Here is a 25,100-nt window from a genome sequence, read left to right as displayed (position 1 = left end):
TGAAATAAAACTGCTCCGTGATCTTGTGTCATTCGAGGTCTGAACAATATTTCATTGGTTGAAATTTTTTATTGTTTTGATGACCAAATTTTAAAATTAATTTGACCGTTATATTTCTTACTCCCAGTAAGTGCCAAAAAAGCACTTTATACTAGTCGAATATTGAACATTTCGTATTCATTGACATGTTTTCCAAATCCGTTATTGAATTTTCTCAATCAACTAGAAAAAATTTTAGTCAAATTTATTACATTTACAGTTAATAAATTTTTAATTGTTAAGAAAGTCCAGTTTTATGCTCTAGCCAAGACAACATCCTGGCGTAGCATAGAACGTAAGAGGCTAGAGCTGGGCTATTGATACTTCCGTTGTTGGAAAGGCCATTGCATATATGATCAACATACGTTTTCTGAACACAAACATTTTACAACGATTGCTGACTCACAAAATACTTATGGCATATTTCATGACCAACGTTTACGTTTTTCATCATCGAAAGGTAAAATACATATGGCATAAAAATGACTCGCAGTGCATATGGCATAAAAATGACTCGCAATGCATATCTATCATTTTTAGTTCAAAAAGGTTTCAAAACTATTCAAAATTGAAACTGATCAAAGTTACCCCAAATAAGGAAAATTGAAACAACGACGAAAAACAAATGTTTTTAATGATCAAGATTTTCGAAAGGCTTCAAAAACTAGCTTCTCAAGTTCTAAGGATGCCAGTACTGGTTTTAAAAATATGGAACCTGTAATTTCTATTCTCTTTTGCTGAAGTTGAGTGCTTTGCTTTGCTTTTTGCATCATTCTGGTTCCGGAGATACTCATACATGATTAAATTGGCCATTTTGGCTGTTTTCCAGAAACCGAAGATCGCCATTTTACAATTCAAAATGTTGATCTGTGGCTTCAGTGCATCATTACGATTTCGGAAATACCCATATAGTGTGGTATTTGATCAACCAGAAACCGGAAACCGCCTTCTTGGATTTAAAATGGCATTTGGAGACATTCCTGCCCTTGGGAGTCATTCTGGTTCCGGAAACACTCATATTAGAAACCGGAAGTTTCCATCCTAAATTTAAAAATGGCGTCTGGAGTCGAGTTTTGGTTTCTGTGCATCGACCCGATCATTTAAGGCTGTTTTCCGGGAAACCTGGTTGAAATATTTGTTTAGTTTGTATGGGAGACCTCCCCCCCCCTTCCAGAGTACGGAGGAGTGTCAATCCACCATTGCAATTTGTGTTTGATTTGTATAAGAGACCTCTCATCCAGAAGTTGGAGGGGTGTCAAACCGCCATGAAAATATTTTTTGCTCCCAAAAACCTCCACATGTCAAGTTTGGTTCCATTTACTTGATTAGTTCTTGAGTTGTAAAGAAATTTGAGTTCATTTGTATGAGCTCTCTCTCTTAGATGAGGGAGGAGTGTCAAACCACCATGAGAATTTTTCTTGATCTCAAAAACCTCAACAAATCATACTTGGGATCATGTATTTATATATATTATTCATTTATTATCTCTCTAGATTTGCAGAAATTGTGTTTATTCCCTCCCTTCCAGAAGAGGGAGTGGTGTCAATCTATTATGGGCATATCTGTTACCCCTAAAACCATTCACCTGCCAAATTTGATCCATTTTGTTGGTTAGTTTTCGAGATGTGCAGAAATTTGTGTTTCATTCGTATGGAACCCCTCCATTCCAGAAGAGGGATGGGTATTGAACCATTGTGGAAATATTTGTTACCCCTAAAACATTCACTTGCCAAATTTGGTTGTATTTGCTTGATTGGTTCTCGAGATGTGCAGAAATTTGTGTTTCATTTGTATGAAAACCCTCCCTTCCAGAAGAAGTAGAAGTGTCAAAACATTATGGACATATTTGTTACCTCTAAAAACATCCACATTCCAAATTTGGTTCCATTTGCTCGGTTAGTTTTTGAGATGTGCAGAAATTTGTGTTTCATTTGTATGGGATCCCTCCCTTCCAGAAGAGGGAGGGGTTTCGAACTATCTTAGTAATCTTTCTCGGTCCCCAAAGCTTCTATATATCAAATTTCACGCCGATCGGTGTAGTAGTTTCAGAGATATTTGAAATTCTTGTCTTTTTATGAGTTACAAAATTTAAATGAGTTTATTAAGTGTTATCCAGGTTGCACCACCCAAAAATTTCAAATTTCACGCTAATTTCTAATTTCAGTTCCTAATAATTAATTTCCAAATGCAACTATTTAAATCGAAATTTCCTGTTACAAATTTTCAATTTCTTTTTATAGTTGCCATTCCGAAACTAAAACCTATTTTTATACAATTGCTAATCTTCAATACCTTACTACTGATCTCTAGTGTATATAGTTTCAAACAACTTATTTCTAAGTTTCTATTTTAACTTTTAAATTTTCGGATTACGATATACAACTGCTAAATTATAGTAATTTGATTTGTAATGTGATTCTTAAGATTACCAATTATTTTAAATATCTCATTACTAAACATCGATTCATAATTTTATACAGCAAATTTTTCATTACAAATTTCTTATTCCAATTTTTACTCTCCAAAACTTACGAGTCCATTTAGCGTTACCCAGGTTGCACCACGGGGAGGCGGACTCTTTGCAACCCAAAAATTTCAAATTCTGCTTTTATTTCTAATTTTGATTCACAATTTCTAATTTCCAAATTCAATTTCTTGTAAAATTATATTTTCTTCCATTAATGTTATGAGTAATGTGATGCTAAAGATTACAAATTATCTTTAACACCTCATTACTAAACATCAACAATTTTTCATTTTTTTTCCACAATTTCTAGTTTCAAAATTCTTCAATGTTCCAAAATTACTGTTTTGTTAGTTGAAATTTCTTAGTTTACAATTTTTATTTAATTTTCCAAATTTTTCAATTTTTTGGTTCTAATTTCAAATTTGCTTATTTTTAGCTGATTCTTACAGACTAGGCACACATACACACACACAAACACACTATATTCTGTTCTACTTTTTTAATACACACACTGTACAAAGGAAGTGTGTATATGAAAAAATATACTCTACTTTCCATTCCACTGTTTTTTTATACATACACTGTGCAAAAGGAGTGTGTATATAAAAAAGCTGCACAAACTGTTTTTACCTGCACTACACTTTTATTCCATCTCTTTTTCATACACACACTGTACAAATGGAGTGTGTATATGAAAAAAAAAACATCTTTAAACATACCCAAATACTCACACACACATTGTTTATTACTAGCTTATTACTATTTTTTAAAACTACGCGCACATACACCCAATATCTTCTATTCAATTTTTTTTAATACACACACTGTACAAAAAAAGTGTGTATATGAAAAAAAATCTACAAACATACACAAATTCTCACTCATATACACACACACACACAAACGAGATAAGAGGATACGGATAGGAATAGACCAGGAAGTAATCCATTCAGCTATCCTTCCATTATCCGAATCGCATTTTTGAATTTTCGAGTTCATTCAAGAATTTTGGGATGCTATTACTATTTTTTAAAACTACGCGCACATACACCCAATATCTTCTATTCAATTTTTTTTAATACACACACTGTACAAAGAGAGTGTGTATACGAAAAAAAATCTACAAACATACACAAATTCTCACTCATATACACACACACACACAAACGAGATAAGAGGATAAGGATAGGAATAGACCAGGAAGTAATCCATTCAGCTATCCTTCCTTTATCCGAATCGCATTTTTGAATTTTCGAGTTCATTCAAGAATTTTGGGATGCTTACTACTATTTTTTAAAACTACGCGCACATACACCCAATATCTTCTATTAAATTTTTTTTAATACACACACTGTAAAAAGAGAGTGTGTATACGAAAAAAAAATCTACAAACATACACAAATTCTCACTCATATACACACACACAAACGAGATGAAAGGATAAGGATAGGAATAGACCAGGAAGTAATCCATTCAGCTATCCTTCCTTTATCCGAATCACATTTTTGAATTTTCGAGTTCATTGAAGAATTTTGGGATGCTAAAAATTTCGATTACAGCGCCACAAGAGCTGCTACAAGATAACCGGTCATAAATAACAGAAACGGTATGCAGCAATAGTTATAACTGATAGATTTTCTTCTGCCGCGGTATACTTTTACTTTGCCCCGATTTAGCCACACAAATCCAATAGGTTCAATCGGGCCCCGACCAGGTGATGGATATAGTCTAGGCCACGAGCTACACCGTCTCGTGGCACTATCATTCGGTGGCATGTAAATCGAGGTATCAGATCTCGTTGGCCACAAATTCATTTTATTGTCAACACGGGTTGACGGCCCGACAGCATATGACCCGACCATCAACATCATAGATGGTCTGGGTGCATATGATGTTGATGGCTTCGATATATCTATCACCCGTACCTGTACCTCAGTGAGTTGAGGCTTTTTCTTTGAGTTTTTGGCTTTAGGCTTCGTTGCCTTAGGTTTTGTTTCCTTTAATTTTATTTTCCCTGGTTCCTTTGAGGAAGAGCAACAGGTACAGGTGAACATATTTTTTATTTGACGGCAAAATCTTCTAAAACGGCCCATTTTTCTAGAAGCTGACAGGTGCAACGTCTATTCACAACCTATCCTTATCCTCTTATGATGAAATAAGGGTACTGCAAGGCATAAGGTAAGCTAGCAAACCGGTGGTTTTGTTTATTTGTCACTAGGCAAAATCTAAGAAGGGAAAGCTTTTTCATAGTAACGTGTTTATTTCTCTCTCATTGTTACCTACGATTGAAGTCGGTGGTTTTGTTTATTTGTCGCTAGGGAAAATCTAAGAGAAAACTTTTTCATAGTAATGTGTTTATTTCTCTCATTCTTATCTACAATTGAAATTCGGCTTCGACAGACTGTAATTAATTTCTTTTTTCAGCACTCCGTTTTAACTGTGACTGCCGCCGGAAGCCGAACTGAAGTTAGGCTCGTGGTGCGCGTTTCCGGAAGGGCCCAATATTACGCCGGATAAATCCGCTTTTATCATCCCGGACTCTTTTTCCATTTTTACGAAAACAGGTTCTCCCATTTCCATTGGTACAAAAACACACTCACACGAATCATCAAAATTTTAGCTTCAAAATTATATTTTTTCACTCCCAATTAGATCTTAAAAGGACCGAAATTTGTTTTGAATTCGTACCGTAGCGTCACTTGAACTTGTTTACCGACTCCCACCACCTAGAATTTCACCTCACCACAATCTCTGCTGGTTGTCATTTCAGCATTGGATACACGATAGAAAATTATCACGTTTATTTTTTCCGATTTTCACACTTCAAATTGAACACATATAGCATTGATTTAAAAATGAATGTCTCATGAATTTTGACTTACTGATTTCACTTATAACATTTTGAGCGCAAGTATTAAAATAGATTTAAACTGTCCGATTAAAAAGTTGGAATGATGAAAATAATCCAACAATAGGTCAAGAATTATGCAAAACTAAATTCTGCATTTATATATTTTTCCACTAAAAATTCATGATCATTCTTCTACCACTGCACCATGGTTCAATTACGAAGACTCTACCAATAACGACCATTCGGAGGTTCAGTAGTAGGTTAAAATCGCAGTTGATTTTTTTCGCTATTTCTGAAATAATGGAAGCGTTTTATGCATTGTATGAGCCAGTTCAATTTTTGTACTCTGATCGCCTGAGCTCCTCTCAAATAATTTTTTTTTTTTTTTGAGAATACTGATGCTGTTTCACCGAAGAGATAACATTACACAAACTGAAAAAGGTTTATTTTTTAATTTCATGGCGACAGATCATATAGATCCCATACCGAATCCAGAATATGTTCTCCATAAAACTCGACGTGCTGCTCTCCAGTCACCTCTATCCGCGTACAGAATCTACCTAAAAATAACCGGTCTCTATCCGAGTCTCTGTTGAATATTATCGTAGACGGTCGCCCATCCACCATGAGAACTGTAAAGGCCTCCTCCATAGTTATACGATTAACGCCCTTCGTATAGCACTCTCCAAGGCTATGTTAAACAGCAAGTTCGAGGGACCGTCTCCTTGCTTCAGACCATCACACATCACAAACGGGTACGAAATTTCGCCCGCTGCTACAACTCGTTGCGTTTCACTGAGTCGTACGCCGCCTTGAAGGCTATAAACAGATGATGTGACTGTCTCAAGGTGAACATTTGGTCTGTTGTAGATGTCAGTCTATGTAACACAACGCGGGAGAAAATTTTGTATGTGGAATTCAGGGTTATGTCTCGATAGTTGCTACAGTAGAGTGTGTGTCTCTTCATATAGATAGGACATAAGAATCCGTAGATAGTTTTAACTCAGACTATGCCCTCAGGCTAATTTGGTGAATTGCAGTACACAGTTGATCGCTACCGACTTTGAAAAGTTCGGCCGGTAAGCTATCCTTCCCATCTAGCTCACCGTTCAGTAACACTTCGAAGTGTTGTTTCAAACGCCTGACCACCTGCGACTGTCGTTTCACACGGCAGAAATTGTCACGGCTCGATTCCTGATTCCGGTAATCGCTCTATAGAAGCTTCTCGTGTGGTGCCAGTGATCTTGTGTCATTCGAGGTCTGAACAATATTGCATTGGTTGAAATTTTTAATTGTTTTGATGACCAAATTTTAAAATTAATTTGACCGTTATATTTCTACAGTTAATAAATTTATAATTGTTAAGAAAGTCCAGTTTTATGCTCTAGCCAAGACAACATCCTGGCGTAGCATAGAACGTAAGAGGCTAGAGCTGGGCTATTGATACTTCCGTTGTTGGAAAGGCCATTGCATATATGATCAACATACGTTTTCTGAACACAAACATTTTACAACGATTGCTGACTCACAAAATACTTATGGCATATTTCATGACCAACGTTTACGTTTTTCATCATCGAAAGGTAAAATACATATGGCATAAAAATGACTCGCAGTGCATATGGCATAAAAATGACTCGCAATGCATATCTATCATTTTTAGTTCAAAAAGGTTTCAAAACTATTCAAAATTGAAACTGATCAAAGTTACCCCAAATAAGGAAAATTGAAACAACGACGAAAAACAAATGTTTTTAATGATCAAGATTTTCGAAAGGCTTCAAAAACTAGCTTCTCAAGTTCTAAGGATGCCAGTACTGGTTTTAAAAATATGGAACCTGTAATTTCTATTCTCTTTTGCTGAAGTTGAGTGCTTTGCTTTGCTTTTTGCATCATTCTGGTTCCGGAGATACTCATACATGATTAAATTGGCCATTTTGGCTGTTTTCCAGAAACCGAAGATCGCCATTTTACAATTCAAAATGTTGATCTGTGGCTTCAGTGCATCATTACGATTTCGGAAATACCCATATAGTGTGGTATGTGATCAACCAGAAACCGGAAACCGCCTTCTTGGATTTAAAATGGCATTTGGAGACATTCCTGCCTCTGGGAGTCATTCTGGTTCCGGAAACACCTATATTAGAAACCGGAAGTTTCCATCCTAAATTTAAAAATGGCGTCTGGAGTCGAGTTTTGGTTTCTGTGCATCGACCCGATCATTTAAGGCTGTTTTCCGGGAAACCTGGTTGAAATATCTGTTTAGTTTGTATGGGAGACCTCCCCCCCCCCCCCTTCCAGAGTACGGAGGAGTGTCAATCCACCATTGCAATTTGTGTTTGATTTGTATAAGAGACCTCTCATCCAGAAGTTGGAGGGGTGTCAAACCGCCATGAAAATATTTTTTGCTCCCAAAAACCTCCACATGTCAAGTTTGGTTCCATTTACTTGATTATTTCTTGAGTTGTAAAGAAATTCGAGTTCATTTGTATGAGCTCTCTCTCTTAGATGAGGGAGGAGTGTCAAACCACCATGAAAATTTTTCTTGATCTCAAAAACCTCAACAAATCATACTTGGGATCATGTATTTATATATATTATTCATTTATTATCTCTCTAGATTTGCAGAAATTGTGTTTATTCCCTCCCTTCCAGAAGAGGGAGTGGTGTCAATCTATTATGGGCATATCTGTTACCCCTAAAACCATTCACCTGCCAAATTTGATTCCATTTTGTTGGTTAGTTTTCGAGATGTGCAGAAATTTGTGTTTCATTCGCATGGAACCCCTCCATTCCAGAAGAGGGAGGGGTATTGAACCATTGTGGACATATTGGTTACCCCTAAAACATTCACTTGCCAAATTTGGTTGTATTTGCTTGATTGGTTCTCGAGATGTGCAGAAATTTGTGTTTCATTCGTATGGAACCCCTCCATTCCAGAAGAGGGATGGGTATTGAACCATTGTGGAAATATTTGTTACCCCTAAAATATTCACTTGCCAAATTTGGTTGTATTTGCTTGATTGGTTCTCGAGATGTGCAGAAATTTGTGTTTCATTTGTATGAAAACCCTCCCTTCCAGAAGAAGTAGAAGTGTCAAAACATTATGGACATATTTGTTACCTCTAAAAACATCCACATTCCAAATTTGGTTCCATTTGCTCGGTTAGTTTTTGAGATGTGCAGAAATTTGTGTTTCATTTGTATGGGATTCCTCCCTTCCAGAAGAGGGAGGGGTTTCGAACTACCTTAGTAATCTTTCTCGGTCCCCAAAGCTCCTATATATCAAATTTCACGCCGATCGGTGTAGTAGTTTCAGAGATATTTGAAATTCTTGTCTTTTTATGAGTTACAAAATTTAAATGAGTTTATTAAGTGTTATCCAGGTTGCACCACCCAAAAATTTCAAATTTCACGCTAATTTCTAATTTCAGTTCCTAATAATTAATTTCCAAATGCAACTATTTAAATCGAAATTTCCTGTTACAAATTTTCAATTTCTTTTTATAGTTGCCATTCCGAAACTAAAACCTATTTTTATACAATTGCTAATCTTCAATACCTTACTACTGATCTCTAGTGTATATAGTTTCAAACAACTTATTTCTAAGTTTCTATTTTAACTTTTAAATTTTCGATTTACGATATACAACTGCTAAATTATAGTAATTTGATTTGTAATGTGATTCTTAAGATTACCAATTATTTTAAATATCTCATTACTAAACATCGATTCATAATTTTATACAGCAAATTTTTCATTACAAATTTCTTATTCCAATTTTTACTCTCCAAAACTTACGAGTCCATTTAGCGTTACCCAGGTTGCACCACGGGGAGGCGGACTCTTTGCAACCCAAAAATTTCAAATTCTGCTTTAATTTCTAATTTCGATTCACAATTTCTAATTTCCAAATTCAATTTCTTGTAAAATTATATTTTCTTCCATTAATGTTATGAGTAATGTGATGCTAAAGATTACAAATTATCTTTAACACCTCATTACTAAACATCAACAATTTTTCATTTTTTTTCCACAATTTCTAGTTTCAAAATTCTTCAATGTTCCAAAATTACTGTTTTGTTAGTTGAAATTTCTTAGTTTACAATTTTTATTTAATTTTCCAAATTTTTCAATTTTTTGGTTCTAATTTCAAATTTGTTTATTTTTAGCTGATTCTTACAGACTAGGCACACATACACACACACACAAACACACTATATTCTGTTCTACTTTTTTAATACACACACTGTACAAAGGAAGTGTGTATATGAAAAAATATACTCTACTTTCCATTCCACTGTTTTTTTATACATACACTGTGCAAAAGGAGTGTGTATATAAAAAAGCTGCACAAACTGTTTTTACCTGCACTACACTTTTATTCCATCTCTTTTTCATACACACACTGTACAAATGGAGTGTGTATATGAAAAAAAAAACATCTTTAAACATACCCAAATACTCACACACACATTGTTTATTACTAGCTTATTACTATTTTTTAAAACTACGCGCACATACACCCAATATCTTCTATTCAATTTTTTTTAATACACACACTGTACAAAGAGAGTGTGTATACGAAAAAAAATCTACAAACATACACAAATTCTCACTCATATACATACACACACACACAAACGAGATAAGAGGATAAGGATAAGAATAGACCAGGAAGTAATCCATTCAGCTATCCTTCCTTTATCCGAATCGCATTTTTGAATTTTCGAGTTCATTCAAGAATTTTGGGATGCTTACTACTATTTTTTAAAACTACGCGCACATACACCCAATATCTTCTATTCAATTTTTTTTAATACACACACTGTAAAAAGAGAGTGTGTATACGAAAAAAAAATCTACAAACATACACAAATTCTCACTCATATACACACACACAAACGAGATGAAAGGATAAGGATAGGAATAGACCAGGAAGTAATCCATTCAGCTATCCTTCCTTTATCCGAATCACATTTTTGAATTTTCGAGTTCATTGAAGAATTTTGGGATGCTAAAAATTTCGATTACAGCGCCACAAGAGCTGCTACAAGATAACCGGTCATAAATAACAGAAACGGTATGCAGCAATAGTTATAACTGATAGATTTTCTTCTGCCGCGGTATACTTTTACTTTGCCCCGATTTAGCCACACAAATCCAATAGGTTCAATCGGGCCCCGACCAGGTGATGGATATAGTCTAGGCCACGAGCTACACCGTCTCGTGGCACTATCATTCGGTGGCATGTAAATCGAGGTATCAGATCTCGTTGGCCACAAATTCATTTTATTGTCAACACGGGTTGACGGCCCGACAGCATATGACCCGACCATCAACATCATAGATGGTCTGGGTGCATATGATGTTGATGGCTTCGATATATCTATCACCCGTACCTGTACCTCAGTGAGTTGAGGCTTTTTCTTTGAGTTTTTGGCCTTAGGCTTCGTTGCCTTAGGTTTTGTTTCCTTTAATTTTATTTTCCCTGGTTCCTTTGAGGAAGAGCAACAGGTACAGGTGAACATATTTTTTATTTGACGGCAAAATCTTCTAAAACGGCCCATTTTTCTAGAATCTGACAGGTGCAACGTCTATTCACAACCTATCCTTATCCTCTTATGATGAAATAAGGGTACTGCAAGGCATAAGGTAAGCTAGCAAACCGGTGGTTTTGTTTATTTGTCGCTAGGCAAAATCTAAGAGGGGAAAGCTTTTTCATAGTAACGTGTTTATTTCTCTCTCATTGTTACCTACGATTGAAGTCGGTGGTTTTGTTTATTTGTCGCTAGGGAAAATCTAAGAAGAGAAAACTTTTTCATAGTAATGTGTTTATTTCTCTCATTCTTATCTACAATTGAAATTCGGCTTCGACAGACTGTAATTAATTTCTTTTTTCAGCACTCCGTTTTAACTGTGACTGCCGCCGGAAGCCGAACTGAAGTTAGGCTCGTGGTGCGCGTTTCCGGAAGGGCCCAATATTACGCCGGATAAATATCGCAGAACAATATGATGGCCAGAGGAATGTCGCTGAACCGGTTGGCGGGCCTGTCGGATAACAACGGAGGATTAGTCCATCAGAATAACTAATATAATCCAGGAAACTTCTTATTCAGATGTACCGTACGCTGTACTTTCGATATTTGTCCCAGAAGTAGTACATACGAGGAACTTCAGGATCTACTGTACAAGGGTGCCCTGACGCTCCTCAACCACGACCAACAAGCAAGCGGAGCCGACCTTGCTGATTGTGGACACACTGGAAAAGGGAAAAATCGTTGACGAGACTGAAAAATGGATGCAAAAGCTAGCACTCCTGTTGAGTAAAATTCAACCAAATGATAATGAAAGGGAAACGCTGCTGGTAAGTTCTTTTAAACTTGTGTTTCTATTTCTTAGTCAGAAACGACAACGGCGTCGAACACTTCGCAACCTACACTGAATATCACCCGGAAATATCGTGCAGCGAGCCCCTTTTCATCATCCCGTTGCTGAATTCTATCTTCTTTTTGCTGCAAGCTATCGAGGCCAACCAGCGCAAGCTGGTGGTATTCAGAAGCTTGTGCGAGCTGTACAAACCTTCGATAGAGCGAGATCCGTCATATGAAAAGTATCTGCAAATGATCGGTATGATATTCTTTGGAGAAAGCCGGTCGCAAAGACCGCAACACGAGGGCATCCCGGGAATTTTCGGTAATCTACTGAATCAAGGGCTTGATGATGACTTGGACGATGAATCAGCCAGTGGTAGCCATCCCCACAACCAGTCCAGAACGGCGGCAGGGTCAACCGTAACAGGTGCAGGTTCTAGTCCGGCAGGTGGCCCTCGGGTGAAAGAAGAACTCGATTAGGTACCAGCACCCAGTGGAAGCGAAAGCGGTTTGGTTCTCGTTTGGTTGTTTAAAATTTCGTGCTTCGTGGCGTTCCAAGGGCCAAGGATTGTACAGAAGGCCGCCTAAGCAGAACAGCACGCGTCAACATGACAAATTATTCGTTAAAGAATAATTGACTTCCTAGATTGTGGAAATATTTGCTCTTGATTATATTCAATCCCATAAAATATATACTTCACGAGGTTGACAAAGTTATTTTTCAAAAGGCTGTGACATAAACTTTCGGAATAGTTGACTGCAAGGATTTTAAACTTCCTAGATTGTGGAAATATTTGCTCTTGATTATATTCAATCCCATAAAATATATGCTTCACGAGTTTGACAAAGCGGCTATGTATATGGCTATTGACTAGAAAAACTTTCTTTCGAATGTTTTCCTCGTTGGAAATTGCTTTTATTAGTAAAAAAGCAGTTATTTTTCCAAAGGCTGTGACATAGACTTTCGGAATAGTTGACTGCAAGGATTTAAAACGAACTTACTTCACTTTATCTAATGCACATTTATAATTCTATGTTTGTCAGCAAGTTTACTCTGGATTTGTGGAATAGAAATAATGCGAACTTTGTTCAAACGACCAATGACCGTCCCATTGGACTTAATTCACTACCATCCGGCGTGCTTTGGGCGTGTTTTTTCTTATGATTAGCGAGGGTACCCTTCTGGGTGAATCCGGCATTGCACAGATCACATTTGTACGCTTTGCGCTCGACAAAGGAGTGCATCTTCCGGTGCAACTGCATACCGCTACGCGACGTGTACGAGGAGCCACAGATGTCACACTGGTAGGGACGCTCATCTACGAATGTGTGGGTTTTTTTGTGCGTACATAAGCAACTGGGCGACTTGAAGGTTTTACCACAGATGTCGCACGTGAATAGCCGCTCATTGCTGTGACTGTGCATGTGCTTTGCGAGCAGCGAACTAAGTCGGAACCCTCTGCCGCAAATCATACACTCGTGAGATCGGTTCGTGCTGTGCGTACCCAGGTGTTGCACTAATTGCTCATCTAAATGGAAATCTTTGCTACATATTTCACATTTGAACTTCTTTTCCAATGTTGTGTGTTTTATGATTTTATGTTTCTCGAGACTGCTGCTGGTTTGATAAGCGTTGCTACACATGTCACATTTGAAAGGCCGCCTGCTGACGTGAGTCGGTTTATGTCTCCTGAGAGAAGAACTCGAGACGTACTTTTTGTCGCACATGTCACATTTAAATGATTTTGCTTTGGGAGATGTGTGACCCCTCCGGTGACCGTTTAAATTTTTACGTGTTTTGCATGACAAACCGCAGATGTCACACTTAAATCGCCGCTCGTTACTGTGAGTGTTCATGTGATCTACAAGAGCGTAGCGATGTACGAAACCTTTTCCACAAAGGTCACATTTGTGCAGTTCATCTTCACCGGATGTGTGATACTTCTTATGATCATTTAGATTACTTGCTGATTTGTAGGATTTACCACAGATGTCGCAGTCGAACAATCTCTCGCCACTGTGAAGTTTCGTGTGTCTCGTTAGAAAAAATTTAACCCTGAACCCTTGCCCGCAAATAAGGCATTTGTGGGGGCGATCCGTAATGTGCCGCCTCATGTGTACTCTTAGCTGTACTTTTAGGCAGAAGGCTTTCTTACATATATCGCAGCTGTAATTCTTTTCGTCTGTGTGATGTGTTCTATGGTACCTAAGTTTGAGGGATGTGGGAAACGTTTCGTCGCATTCACCACACTTGAACCAGCGTGGGCCGTTATGTGTTTTCTTGTGTTGATAGAGAACTTGCTTCGTCTTGTACTCCTTGCCGCAAATGTCGCAAATGAGTTTCTGCTGGCTGTCAACCGAAGGGTTCGTTTCCAATTTAGTCGTGTTGCTGAAATGGAGGAAAAATTAAAATTGTTGGATTATTGCGTTCAGAATGGAATCTGGGGTGAACTGTGTATTCTTGATCACACAGTTTTTTGTGTAAGATTCACTCAAATCATTCAAATTTCTAAACCTATCTTACGAACAAATGCATTTTGAACGTAAATCGCCGTCATGAGCTTTTTGATTAAAAGAAACACAAACAACAAATTTTGAAAATGTTGAAATTGGATATAATACATTTGAACTTAACCTTTAAGAAAAATATTGTCCAACATTTCCCCATCCTAGACTTTTTACCAAATGTTTTGTAATATCTTAAAGGGATCTAAGCTGAATTTAATTCGAAAACTTATCAGGAATTATTTAGGAATATCAGAGTACATATGGTCGGCGTGCGACCAGACCGAGCCAAGCGCCCCTTTTTTAAAAATTGAGTTATTAGCACCAGTGGATGTGCAAACTGATAACCTATGTTCCATCAAAGAATGAAATCATTTGAACAGTTTATAGGCGTGTTATAATAAAAAATCTCTGTGGCACTTTGTGAAAAGAACGAAATTGCGTTCGACCAGAGTGAACCGTAAACACAGACATGGCATCTAAAAAAAGTGATTGTTTGTGATTTAAAAGCAAACTTTGCGTTTTATTTCAACCAGTAACTGATTTCTCCGCTTCGAACAGCTCGTTAATACGACTGTCATCAGAATTAGATAAATAAACAGTCAGTTGGTTTTCGTAGAGCCGAATTTCGTTTCAATGGGCACATCACTTTTTTCGAGATCTTGTTGAGCCAGACCGAACCAAGTGCATTTTATTTTCATTTGATAATTTTCAAATAAAATGAAATTTTTTCTTGTAACACACATCAGGACTGGGTTAATCTACGTTAAATCAATGAATATAGACAATACCCGCTTCAAAATACCAGAGCATTTCATATTGATACTATCTCAACACTCAGCACTTGGTGCGCTTTGGCACCAGGAAATAGAACAACAGAAATAAAGCTTTGCTTGTCTATTAGCTGTATAATTTTTGATACAGATTGAACTGAGAGATAAAGCAGCGTTGATATCTATGTATTACGTTTGACTAGTGAGAAAAATTAGCTTGTTTGATAGTCAAGTTGATATGTTGTAGTAAATACGTTTGACCAGACCGAACTGAAGACCATTTTTAAAAATTTTTATTCGACCAGAGTGAACTGAGTGTCAATAATAAAAACCAAATATTTTATCAATTATTGCTATTTTTCGTGTATCTATGATAACAGGACATTCATTAAGCCCTGTTCATTACGCGTTAGCATTGAATTAATGATAAGTTCAAACACGATTAATTTATGGGTGGTCAAACTTCAAATGCTAATTACTCAGAACAATGTGTTTGGCGCTTGGCTCGGTTTGGTCGCACGCCGACCATATATCGTTTAAACCAAACCAATAGAGATAATTAGTCTTGCCTTTGTTTCGTGAGTGCGCACATGTCGCGCGAGATAGTTACTCCGTGAAAAGCCTTTCTCGCAAATGGGACACTTGTGCGGGCGTTCCTCCTGATGTACCTTCAGATGGCTTAACAAATAAGTTTTCAAGGGGAAGTTTTTACCACACAGCTCACACCGAAAGTTCTTCTCCAATGGCTTCTCGTGTTGTACGGTTACATGTGTGTTAAGATAATGTCTCCTGCTGAACGCTTTACCACACGTTTCACATTTGAACGGTTTTTCGCCGGTGTGAGTTTTCCGATGACACTCGAGATTAAATTTGGTGGTACACAATAAACCGCAGGTTTCGCAACCGAATTGCGGATGAGATGCTTTGTGTTGCTTCATTGTTTCCTCGGTGGAAAAACGTTTTCCACATATCGTGCACTTGTGCGCATTTGACTCTCCCAAAACGGTGGTGTGAATTTTTCTATGTTTATATAAACCTTGTGGTAACTTGAATGACGACCCACAAACGTCGCACGTAAAACATCGCTCTTTACTATGAGTGTACATATGCTGCTCTAGCTTAGAACGCCATATGAAGCGCGTTCCACAAACCAGACACTCGTGCGCAGGTTCTGTGCCATGTGTCTTCAGATGTTCACTCAACTGTGTACATAAAGGAAAATTTTTACCACATATTTCACATTCAAATTTTTTCTCCGTTGTATGCGGGCCGTTCTTGTGCGGACGTTCCTTCTGATGTACCTTCAGATGGCTTAACAAATAAGTTTTCAAGTGAAAGTCTTTACCACACAGCTCACACCGAAAGTTCTTCTCCAATGGCTTCTCGTGTTGTACGATTATATGTGTGTTAAGATAATGTCTCCTGCTGAACGCTTTACCACACGTTTCACATTTGAACGGTTTCTCGCCGGTATGAGTTTTCCGATGACACTCGAGATTAAACTTGGTGGTACACAATACACCGCAGGTTTCGCAACCGAATTGCGGATGAGATGCTTTGTGTTGCTTCATTGTTTCCTCGGTGGAAAAACGTTTTCCACATATCGTGCACTTGTGCGCATTTGACTCTCCCAAAACGGTGGTGTGAATTTTTCTATGTTTATATAAACCTTGTGGTAACTTGAAAGACGACCCACAAACGTCGCACGTAAAACATCGCGCTTTACTATGAGTGTACATGTGGTGTGCTAGCTTAGAGCGCCAACTGAAGCGTTTTCCACAAACCAGACACTCGTGGCCACGTTCTGTGCTATGTGTCTTCAGATGTTCACTCAACTGTGTACATAAGGGAAAATTTTCACCACATATTTCACATTCAAATTTTTTCTCCGTTGTATGCGGGCCGTTCTTGTGCGGACGTTCCTCCTGATGTAACTTCAGATGGCGCAACAAATGCTTCCTCAAAAGAAAGGCTTTACCACACAGCTCACACCGAAAGTTCTTCTCCAATGGTTTCTCGTGGCATACGGTTAAATGTTTGTTAAGATGTTGGCCTCTCCTGAACGCTTCGCCACACGTTCCACATTCGAACGGTTTCTCGCCGGTGTGAATTTTCCGATGTTGCTCGAGATTATATTTTGTAGTACACACTAAGCCGCAGATTTCGCAACCGAACTGCTGCGGTTCCGTATGCGGATTAGATGCTTCATGTTGCTTCAGTGTTTCCTCCGTGGAAAAACGTCTCCTGCATATAATGCATTTATGAATATTAGACTCCTCCAAAACGGTGATGTGAATTTTTTTATGTTTACTTAAATTTTCTGATGACTTGAACGACGCCCCACAAACGTCGCACGTAAAACATCGCCCTTCATTATGAGTGTACATATGCTGTGCTAGCTTAGAGCGCCAACTGAAGCGTTTTCCACAAACCAGACACTCGTGTGCACGTTCTGTGCTATGTGTCTTCAGATGTACACTCAACTGTGAGTTCAAAGGAAAATTTTTGCCACACATTTCACATTTAAAATTTCTCTCCGCTGTATGCGGGCCTTTTTTGCGCGGGCGTTCCTTCTGATGTAACTTCAGATGGCGCAACAATTGAATCCTCAAGCGGAAGCCTTCACAACACAGCTCACACCGAAAGTTCTTCTCCAATGGCTCCTTGTGGTGTACGGTTATATGTCTGTTAAGATTGTCGCTCCTGCAGAACGCTTTACCACACGTTTCACATATGAACGGTTTCTCGCCGGTGTGAGTTTTCTGATGACACTTGAGATTAGACTTGGTAGAACACACTAAGCCGCAGGTTTCACAACCGAAATTCTGTGGTTCCATATGTGGATGAGATGCTTTATGTTGCTTCAGTGTTTCCTCGGTGGGAAAACGTCTCCTGCATATAGTGCACTTGTACGCATTTGATTCTTCCACAACGGTGGTGTGAATTTTTTTATGATTACTTAGACCTTGTGGTAGCTTGAACGACGCCCCACAAACGTCGCACGTGAAACATCGCACTTCACTGTGAGTGTGCATGTGCTGGGCTAGCTTGGAGCGATACTTGAAGCGCGTTCCGCAAACCATACACTCGTGCGTACGTTCTGTGCTATGTGTCTTCAGATGTACGCTCAACTGTGAGTACAAATGGAAATTTTTACTGCAAAATTCACATTTAAATATTTTCTCCGTTGTATGCTTAACTATTATATGCCTCCGAAGATTGGGTTTTATGCTGAAAGTTTCGTCACATATGTCACACCGAAAAGGTCGTTCTCCTGTGTGAGTTCTCATGTGGCTTTTCAGTTTAAAATTATTGGTACACTGTATATCGCAGATTTCGCAAGTTATAGGAGATTTTCTGTGTTGAAGCACATGTTTCGAGAGCGTACATTGATTTTCAAACTTTTCATCGCACTTGGGACATTCATACAAGCGGCCCGCGCTCTGTCGTTTCTGGTGTTTTTTCAACTGCTCATTAAGCGTAAAATATTTGTCACATGCTTCACACTTGAAGTTCTGTTCCCGTGTGTGGGTCGCTCTGTGATAATCCAGTCTGGTTCTGGTGCTGAAAGTTTTACCACATATATCACATTTGTGAGGCCATTCTCCGAGGTGCATTTTCTTGTGGTACGACCAGGACCGTCTCCAATAGAATCTCTTGCCACAGATGTCGCAATTGTACCTTCGCTCATCGTCGGTATTTTTCGGGTGATTTCCTTTCAAGGTGTCCGCCCGGCTGGAACAGAAAAGAAACACGACTGATAGATTGCACACTTATGATTTACAATTTTTTTAAATCTTGCGATAGAAGTGTTTAGCATCAGCTGACAACAAAAAGTTAAATTGTTTACATTACCAAGCTCAAACTGTGGACTATTTGCTTTCTAGACCAGGAGGTGCCATGAAACAACTCGATCGCAAAATGAGAATCGCCAAACCACTCTTTAGAATCTCTAGAAATGACGAATTGATCCAAATTGGACTTAAAATCGCGGATACGTCTTGAACGCCGGAAAACGCTTCTAAAGGAAAACATGGAAAACCTAAATTGAAAATTAACGCCAAAATTTTCTTTTTAAGTTTTCAAGTGGAAGTGACGCCGTCTTATGACATAACAACAAAGATGTCTAGAACAAGATTCCTGACTCTTTTAGTATCCAGCGGACACGATTGTCGCTGCGCGTGAACGAAAGTCAAACTAACTTGTATACTGGTAATTTTATGATGACGGCAAGGTGGCGTAATGTTAAGCAGTTTTGTTCGATATCCTTGTATGGTCCTGCCATCTAATTTTCAATATTCTTGCACGGTGTGGCCATCTAGTTTTCAATATCCTCATATGGTGGTGCCATCTAGTTTTCATTTTCATCTGGCGGATTATGCACGATAAATCGATTTTGCTTTTTTTGCGCATTTAAGCTATCAGATGGCAGCACTAACCGTTTTAAAGCTGTCGTAGGCAAAATGTATGAAAAAACTGGAAGTCAGATACCTTGTTCTAGTCATCTTTGATAACAATCATCTTGCTTTGGAGCTGCTCATTGACGAATTCCGACTTCAAGTTGCCGCAAACCCTTGTTACAGAACCATAAAAAAACAGGAATTGGTAGCAGACTTCGAAGCAACTCCTTATATAGATGAACCAGATTCAGACATCACAATAACGGATGAGTCGAATGTGCCAGTTGCAAATTCTCCAGAACATGTTAGACAAGAGGGAAGACATCGCAGACTCCCGGCTTGGCCTGCCCCTTACGATCTTTTCTAAAAACAGGAAGATGTACCATAGGCATAACATCCATAACATCATAGGTATGTTGCCAGGTTGGCCATGATTTGTAGCTATGGTACAAAGACAACAAATTGAAAAATTCTGTTCATAATCATTAGAGCCAGTGGTGATTCGCGGCAAAAAAGTTAAAATTTCGCGGGTGGTAAAATAGAAAATACATATTCGAAATTCGCGGTAATTTCGTGGCAACTCGTTTTCAGGAAATACTCATAAAGTGATATTTTTTGTAAAAATACGAAATAACTGTTTTATTTAATTTACAATACGGTAATTTAACCGTACGATTCATGATTTCTTTGCAACACTGACTAAAAGTACAGACTGTGTCAAATTATTTTCAGTTATATTTTGGTGTTGTTAGGCAAGTACTTTTAACCCTCTAGTGCCCAATGCCGCCATTTGGCGGGCTTCAGTCGAACCTCTAAAAACCTTCAATAAATACTTAAAAAGTGTTTATAATGATTCATAGTGATTTTACCGAAGCCCGTCTAGAAATTAACTTGGGCACTAGAGGGTTAAGTCGCAGACAGACGTCCAAGCAAGAACCAAATTGATCGAAAATTCTGTGTAAATTTTGATAAGATAATTGCGTTATAAATCACTTGTATACTAGTGCCGCCTGGTGACCTTATCGCTACAATACATTTTTTTTCGCTGGTGTATGAGTCTAGCGTCACTGGTAGCGCTATCTGGTTACGGATTGCTACTTTAAAAATCTTTACACAAGTTTGGAACTCAGCTTGGACGTCTGTCTGCGGTTAAGTTCTATTTCCGTATCTACCGAGTTTCCAAGCATTGATAAATATCATTTGCCAACCGGAAAAATCTCAGGAAAATGTCCGCAATCCGAATACCTACAAAAATTATAATACCTATCTCACTGCCGGGTATTTCAAAAAAAAAAAACTTGCTAGTACTTAGTTCATCTAGCAACTTCGATTTTATAGCTGCGCCATCTGGAATTCTATCAATCGCCAAAATCTTTGCTCGAATAGGATCTAGCAACCAAACCGTCCGAAGACAGTTCGAGGTTGACAAAATCGTGTTGTAAAAGAGCAGTTGTACTGTTTCATCGTATTGGTTGCGCAGGAAAAGTTGCCATCAAAGTGCCCATTATTCTCCAGCTTTGTCGATGTCGCTGGATTTCAGGAATTTCGCAGGTTTTAAATCTAAATGTTTCAAGATTGAGATAAAATGCTACTGTTTTTCATTACTTCCACGGCATTTCGCGGGTTTTTGTAAATTTCGCGGCCGAAGCAGGATTTCACGAAATTCGCGGCTTCTGCGAAATCGCGATTTAACACTGTCCCTACTAATGCGCATTCGAAGTGCAAAATAGCAAATTGCTGCTGACCACAGATCAGTACGCGTAGCGTATACTAGACTATTCAGACGTACCAACATCACTTTTCGTGCAAAACGTTGCTATTTTGCAGAAGAATGGACGCTGGCGTTAGAACTCAATGCATTTACATAAGGAGGATTGAATAAACAGTCAAATAAATTGAACGTACGCATTCCTTTTGGTGTATAACCGAGTATCATAACAACTGTGCGAACTGTTATATTGACACACATCTAGTAGGTACGTGAGTATCTACTGTCGGATGGTTTTGCTATCCAATCTTTCACTTTTTTCGCAACCTTCAAACGAAGCAGTCGCATAGCAGAGACAGTAACACACATTTTCTGGTCCTTCGAACCGGGTCGTCTATCGAAGAGATCATGGAAAATTCCCGAGACACGCTGGCTGCCGGGGGTAGTGAAACACATCGAACAAGAGATTGTTCAGGAACAACCGACGTACGCCATTATTCAGTCTGAGCTGGAAAGAGCAGTTACTCAGCGAAATCATGCGGCATCGCGCATAACGCAGATTATTGAAACAGTGGCAATCTTTGAAAACGAGATCGCCCTTCTGGAAACCAGGAGGGACATGCTGAAGGACATTTTGAATGTATTGCGCAGCTCCAAACCACTACACTTATAAAGCATCAGTCGATGTTCGGAAGGTTGGCATCGTTAAAACAGTGCAACCAACAATCAATACTGATAAGTTGGGTACTGACTCCATTGAAGAAATTATTGTCTGATCGATTCACTTTCATGAATCAGGTCATTTGAAAACATCATTCAATCATTAACAATAAACAAAAACATGAGATTAGTCCAAAACATTTTGCATTTAATTATGACTCTGGTTTCATTCACATGCATTCGGTTCTGCGTTACTGGCACCAGCGTCAAAAACTTCCGCGGCAACAAGGCTCGCTATTGGCTGTTTCGGTTGCTGACGATTTTTAGGGATGCACGAGCCGTTGATACGCACGGCTCGCGAAAGTAAAAAACGGTTTTTTGAGCGCCTCGAAACTGATCGTTCGCCCGAAGCCGAAGTTTACCGAGACATTACGATTTTTGTGTATATGATACATATTCTGATTTTGATCTCTGTCAATGTATTCCTTGTACACCTTTAGCGTTATGCGTATCACGCATTGGTTGTGCGAAGTCAGAGCAAATTCTATGCGAATTGAAAGGACACATTGGATGATTAAAGCTTGAATTTTTGCGTGCACCCACTTACAGTTCTAGACGCTATGCCGGAAACGGAAATTCTTGCGTTTACCGCAATTCATCGTTTCGAAACACAAGAATGTGTAGCTTGTGGAAAGGATCATCCGTTGTATGGCTGCAACAGATTCAATGCAAAATTGATCGACGAGAAACTCAAAATGGTTAAGCGGTTTGCTCTATGTTTCAACTGCTTGAAGGCAAATCACACCGCCGAGCTTTGCCGAAGTCGAGGATGTTCGAAGTGTGACAGAAGACACCACACGACGATCCATCGCGAGAAACATGTTGGTACAAATAACAATAACCATGAGCGCAAGTTCCAGAACAAATTAAGAATCAATGGAAATGGTTCTGTAAGCAGGTGGAAGAAATTAACAAAATCTCTATTCCTAGATATGTACGTACACAGCAAAGGTTGCTTGGTAGAACTTCACGGATTCGCAGACGCAGCCAAACGTGCTTATGGTTATTAACGTAAGAACGGCCAATGAAGAAGGTATCAATGTCAGGCTGTTGTGCTCAAAATCCCGAATCGCACTAAGCAGTAAAAAGACGAACACAGAAGACACAACCATCCCACGCATGAAGCTACGAGCGGCAACTTTGCTGGTAGAACACATGGCTAGAGCCAAGGAAGCACCTGCGATCGAAGTACACGGGATCTATTACTGGACTGACTCGATGGTCACATTAGATTGGATTTCCAATCCGACAAAGAAAAGGACAACCTTCATCAGCAAGTGCGTTAGGAAGATAAATGATATGACACCAATCGAAAACTGGAATCACGTCGGGTCAAAGGAGAACCCAGCAGATCTTATTTCGCGGGGAACGTCTACACAAAAGCTAGCGGAGAGCACGATGTGGTGGAAGGGCCCTGCATTCCTCGAAGGACGCGATCGCACGTGGACTCAAAGGCCATCAAGAGTCATGATCACACAAGAGCAACAACAAGTGTTGCGAAGTAAACTATTCATTACTGGATCGTTATTCTAAATTAGAAAAGTTGCAGAGAGTTGTAGCATGTCTGCGTTTCAAACCAAACTGTTATATACAGCAAAATGACAGAGAAACAGGGCCACTCACGTTGAAGGAGCTAGATGATGCTCAGTTGTGCATTGTTCGAATGGCACAAACTATATACTTTGCAACCGAGATTCAACTGTTACAGAAAAATAAATCATTGCCCAGTTCTAGCACCCTCATAACTCTTCAACCATTCTTAAATGATCGTCAGGTTCTTCGCGTTGGAGGACGCATTCAGGCGGCCGGAGTGGAATTCAACCAGCAGCACCTAATTATTTTGTCATCGAAATGCAAGTTAGCATATTTGTTGGCCGTTTCTTATCATTTGGAAAATCTACATGTAGGAGCACAAGGTCTACTTAATGCGATGAGATCGAAATATTGGCCTATTCATGGTCGCAATTGGGTCCTAAAGCTATACCAGTTTTTATATATCATTTGAATAAGCCGCGTTTTCTAAGCAAAACGTGATTTTTAAAAAATGTTTATCGTTTTCCTTCGATTTTTAAATGAAGAGTAAAAGAAACTGCTCGAAAGGTCTAAGTTGACGTTTCGCCCATGTACGGTATATGAGAGAACTGTCATTTAAGGCATTTCGAGCAGTTTTTTATTTTTCATTTAAAAATCGAAGAAAAACGATAAACATTTTTTAAAAATCACGTTTTGCTCAGAAAATTGCATTCTTTCAGCTGATATATAAAAACCAGAAAACCGTTTTAAACTTTAGGACCCAATTAAACTCGTAGAGTGGTACACGAATATTTAAAATGCTACCGCAACAATCCAAAACCGCTTAATCAAGTTATGGGACAACTTCCTAGTGACCACGTAAATCCAGGCAGACCATTTGAGACATGTAACTTTGGTGGACCATTCACCGCCAAGGAAGTATTTGTGAGGACTCAAAAAACGTACAGGGTATACTTTGCACTATTCATTTGCCTAAGAACTCGAACAGTTCATATAGAACTAGGAACAGGGCTATTAACATCCGATTTCATAGCAGCTCTAAGGTTTGCTGGTCAAAGGGGTTGGAGTAGAACTATCTTTTGCGACAACGCTGCATATTTTGTGGGCTCCAGAAACGAGATTAAGACATTGAATGAGAATTTCAATTACAAGGTGGCGCCAGACATCCAGGAATTTTGCAAGGGTAGAGGAGCCGAGTCGAAATTTACACCTCCTAGATCACCTGCTTTTGGCGGAATATGGGAGGCAGGAGTCAAAGGTGTTAAGCATCATATGCGTAGGGTACTTGGATCTACAATACCCACATATGAGGAAATATTGACCTTGTTCAAATAAATAGAGGATTGTTTGAACTAAAGACCAATTTCACCCATGTCATCAGATCCCAGCGACCCAAACCCCTTAACACCTGGACATTTTATAACTGGAGGGCCAATAAATGCTATGCCAGATAGGGACTATTCCCAAAACTATTCAAATCGGTTGACGAGATATGAACAAATACAGAAAAACTTACAAGTGTTTTGCAACAAAACTCAAAAAAAAAATGTCTCGTAGGGAACCCGATCTGCTAATCGGTCAGTTGTGCCGTGTACATGGATTACAGGACGTGTAATTAAAGTTCACCCAGGACCGGATGGACGTGTCAGGGTGGTAACACGTTTGACTTCAAGAGGTGAAATCAAAAGATCGCTTGCAAAGTTATGTTTATTACCCTTTGAAGGAAACA

General features: G+C 38.7%; 2 protein-coding genes, 2 long non-coding RNA genes and 1 pseudogene across 11 annotated transcripts in view; 2 read left to right on the top strand and 3 right to left on the bottom strand.

Moving 5' to 3' along the window:
- The first annotated feature begins 4,133 nt into the window (after window positions 1-4,133).
- LOC129730547 (uncharacterized) lies at window positions 4,134-5,407 on the top strand. Its single transcript, XR_008728877.1, has 3 exons — window positions 4,134-4,546; window positions 4,608-4,684; window positions 4,931-5,407. It is a non-coding gene; the product is annotated as an uncharacterized LOC129730547 (long non-coding RNA).
- Window positions 4,844-7,339, bottom strand: LOC129730548 (uncharacterized). Its single transcript, XR_008728878.1, has 2 exons — window positions 5,703-7,339; window positions 4,844-5,649 (listed from the first exon to the last, which is right to left on the bottom strand). It is a non-coding gene; the product is annotated as an uncharacterized LOC129730548 (long non-coding RNA).
- A 3,169-nt stretch (window positions 7,340-10,508) lies between these two features.
- Window positions 10,509-12,583, top strand: LOC129716658 (Golgi to ER traffic protein 4 homolog; annotated as a pseudogene).
- A 238-nt stretch (window positions 12,584-12,821) lies between these two features.
- LOC129716657 (zinc finger protein 70-like) lies at window positions 12,822-13,376 on the bottom strand. The gene has a single exon (XM_055666492.1). It carries the CDS (start codon window positions 13,374-13,376, stop codon window positions 12,822-12,824), a length of 555 nt encoding a protein of 184 aa, XP_055522467.1.
- Window positions 13,377-13,630: 254 nt separating this feature from the next.
- LOC129718050 (zinc finger protein 728-like) overlaps window positions 13,631-25,100 on the bottom strand; it is a 55,567-nt gene continuing 44,097 nt past the window's right edge. For 3 of the 8 annotated variants that reach the window (XM_055668455.1, XM_055668451.1, XM_055668453.1), the window contains exons 2-3: window positions 15,557-18,745; window positions 13,631-13,811 (exon numbers count right to left, since the gene is read on the bottom strand). In XM_055668455.1, coding sequence (XP_055524430.1) covers window positions 13,772-13,811; window positions 15,557-18,627 — 3,111 coding nt within the window. In that variant the 5' untranslated portion in view covers window positions 18,628-18,745 and the 3' untranslated portion in view covers window positions 13,631-13,771. Of the gene's footprint in view, window positions 13,812-13,973; window positions 14,122-15,556; window positions 18,746-25,100 lie in introns of those variants that run through there. The other 5 variants (XM_055668456.1, XM_055668459.1, XM_055668452.1 and 2 more) reach the window with 4 other exon arrangements.

This window comes from Wyeomyia smithii, chromosome 1, assembly GCF_029784165.1.
Source record: "Wyeomyia smithii strain HCP4-BCI-WySm-NY-G18 chromosome 1, ASM2978416v1, whole genome shotgun sequence".
Taxonomy (NCBI): domain Eukaryota; kingdom Metazoa; phylum Arthropoda; class Insecta; order Diptera; family Culicidae; genus Wyeomyia; species Wyeomyia smithii.
This window is presented reverse-complemented; position numbering and strand designations above follow the sequence as displayed.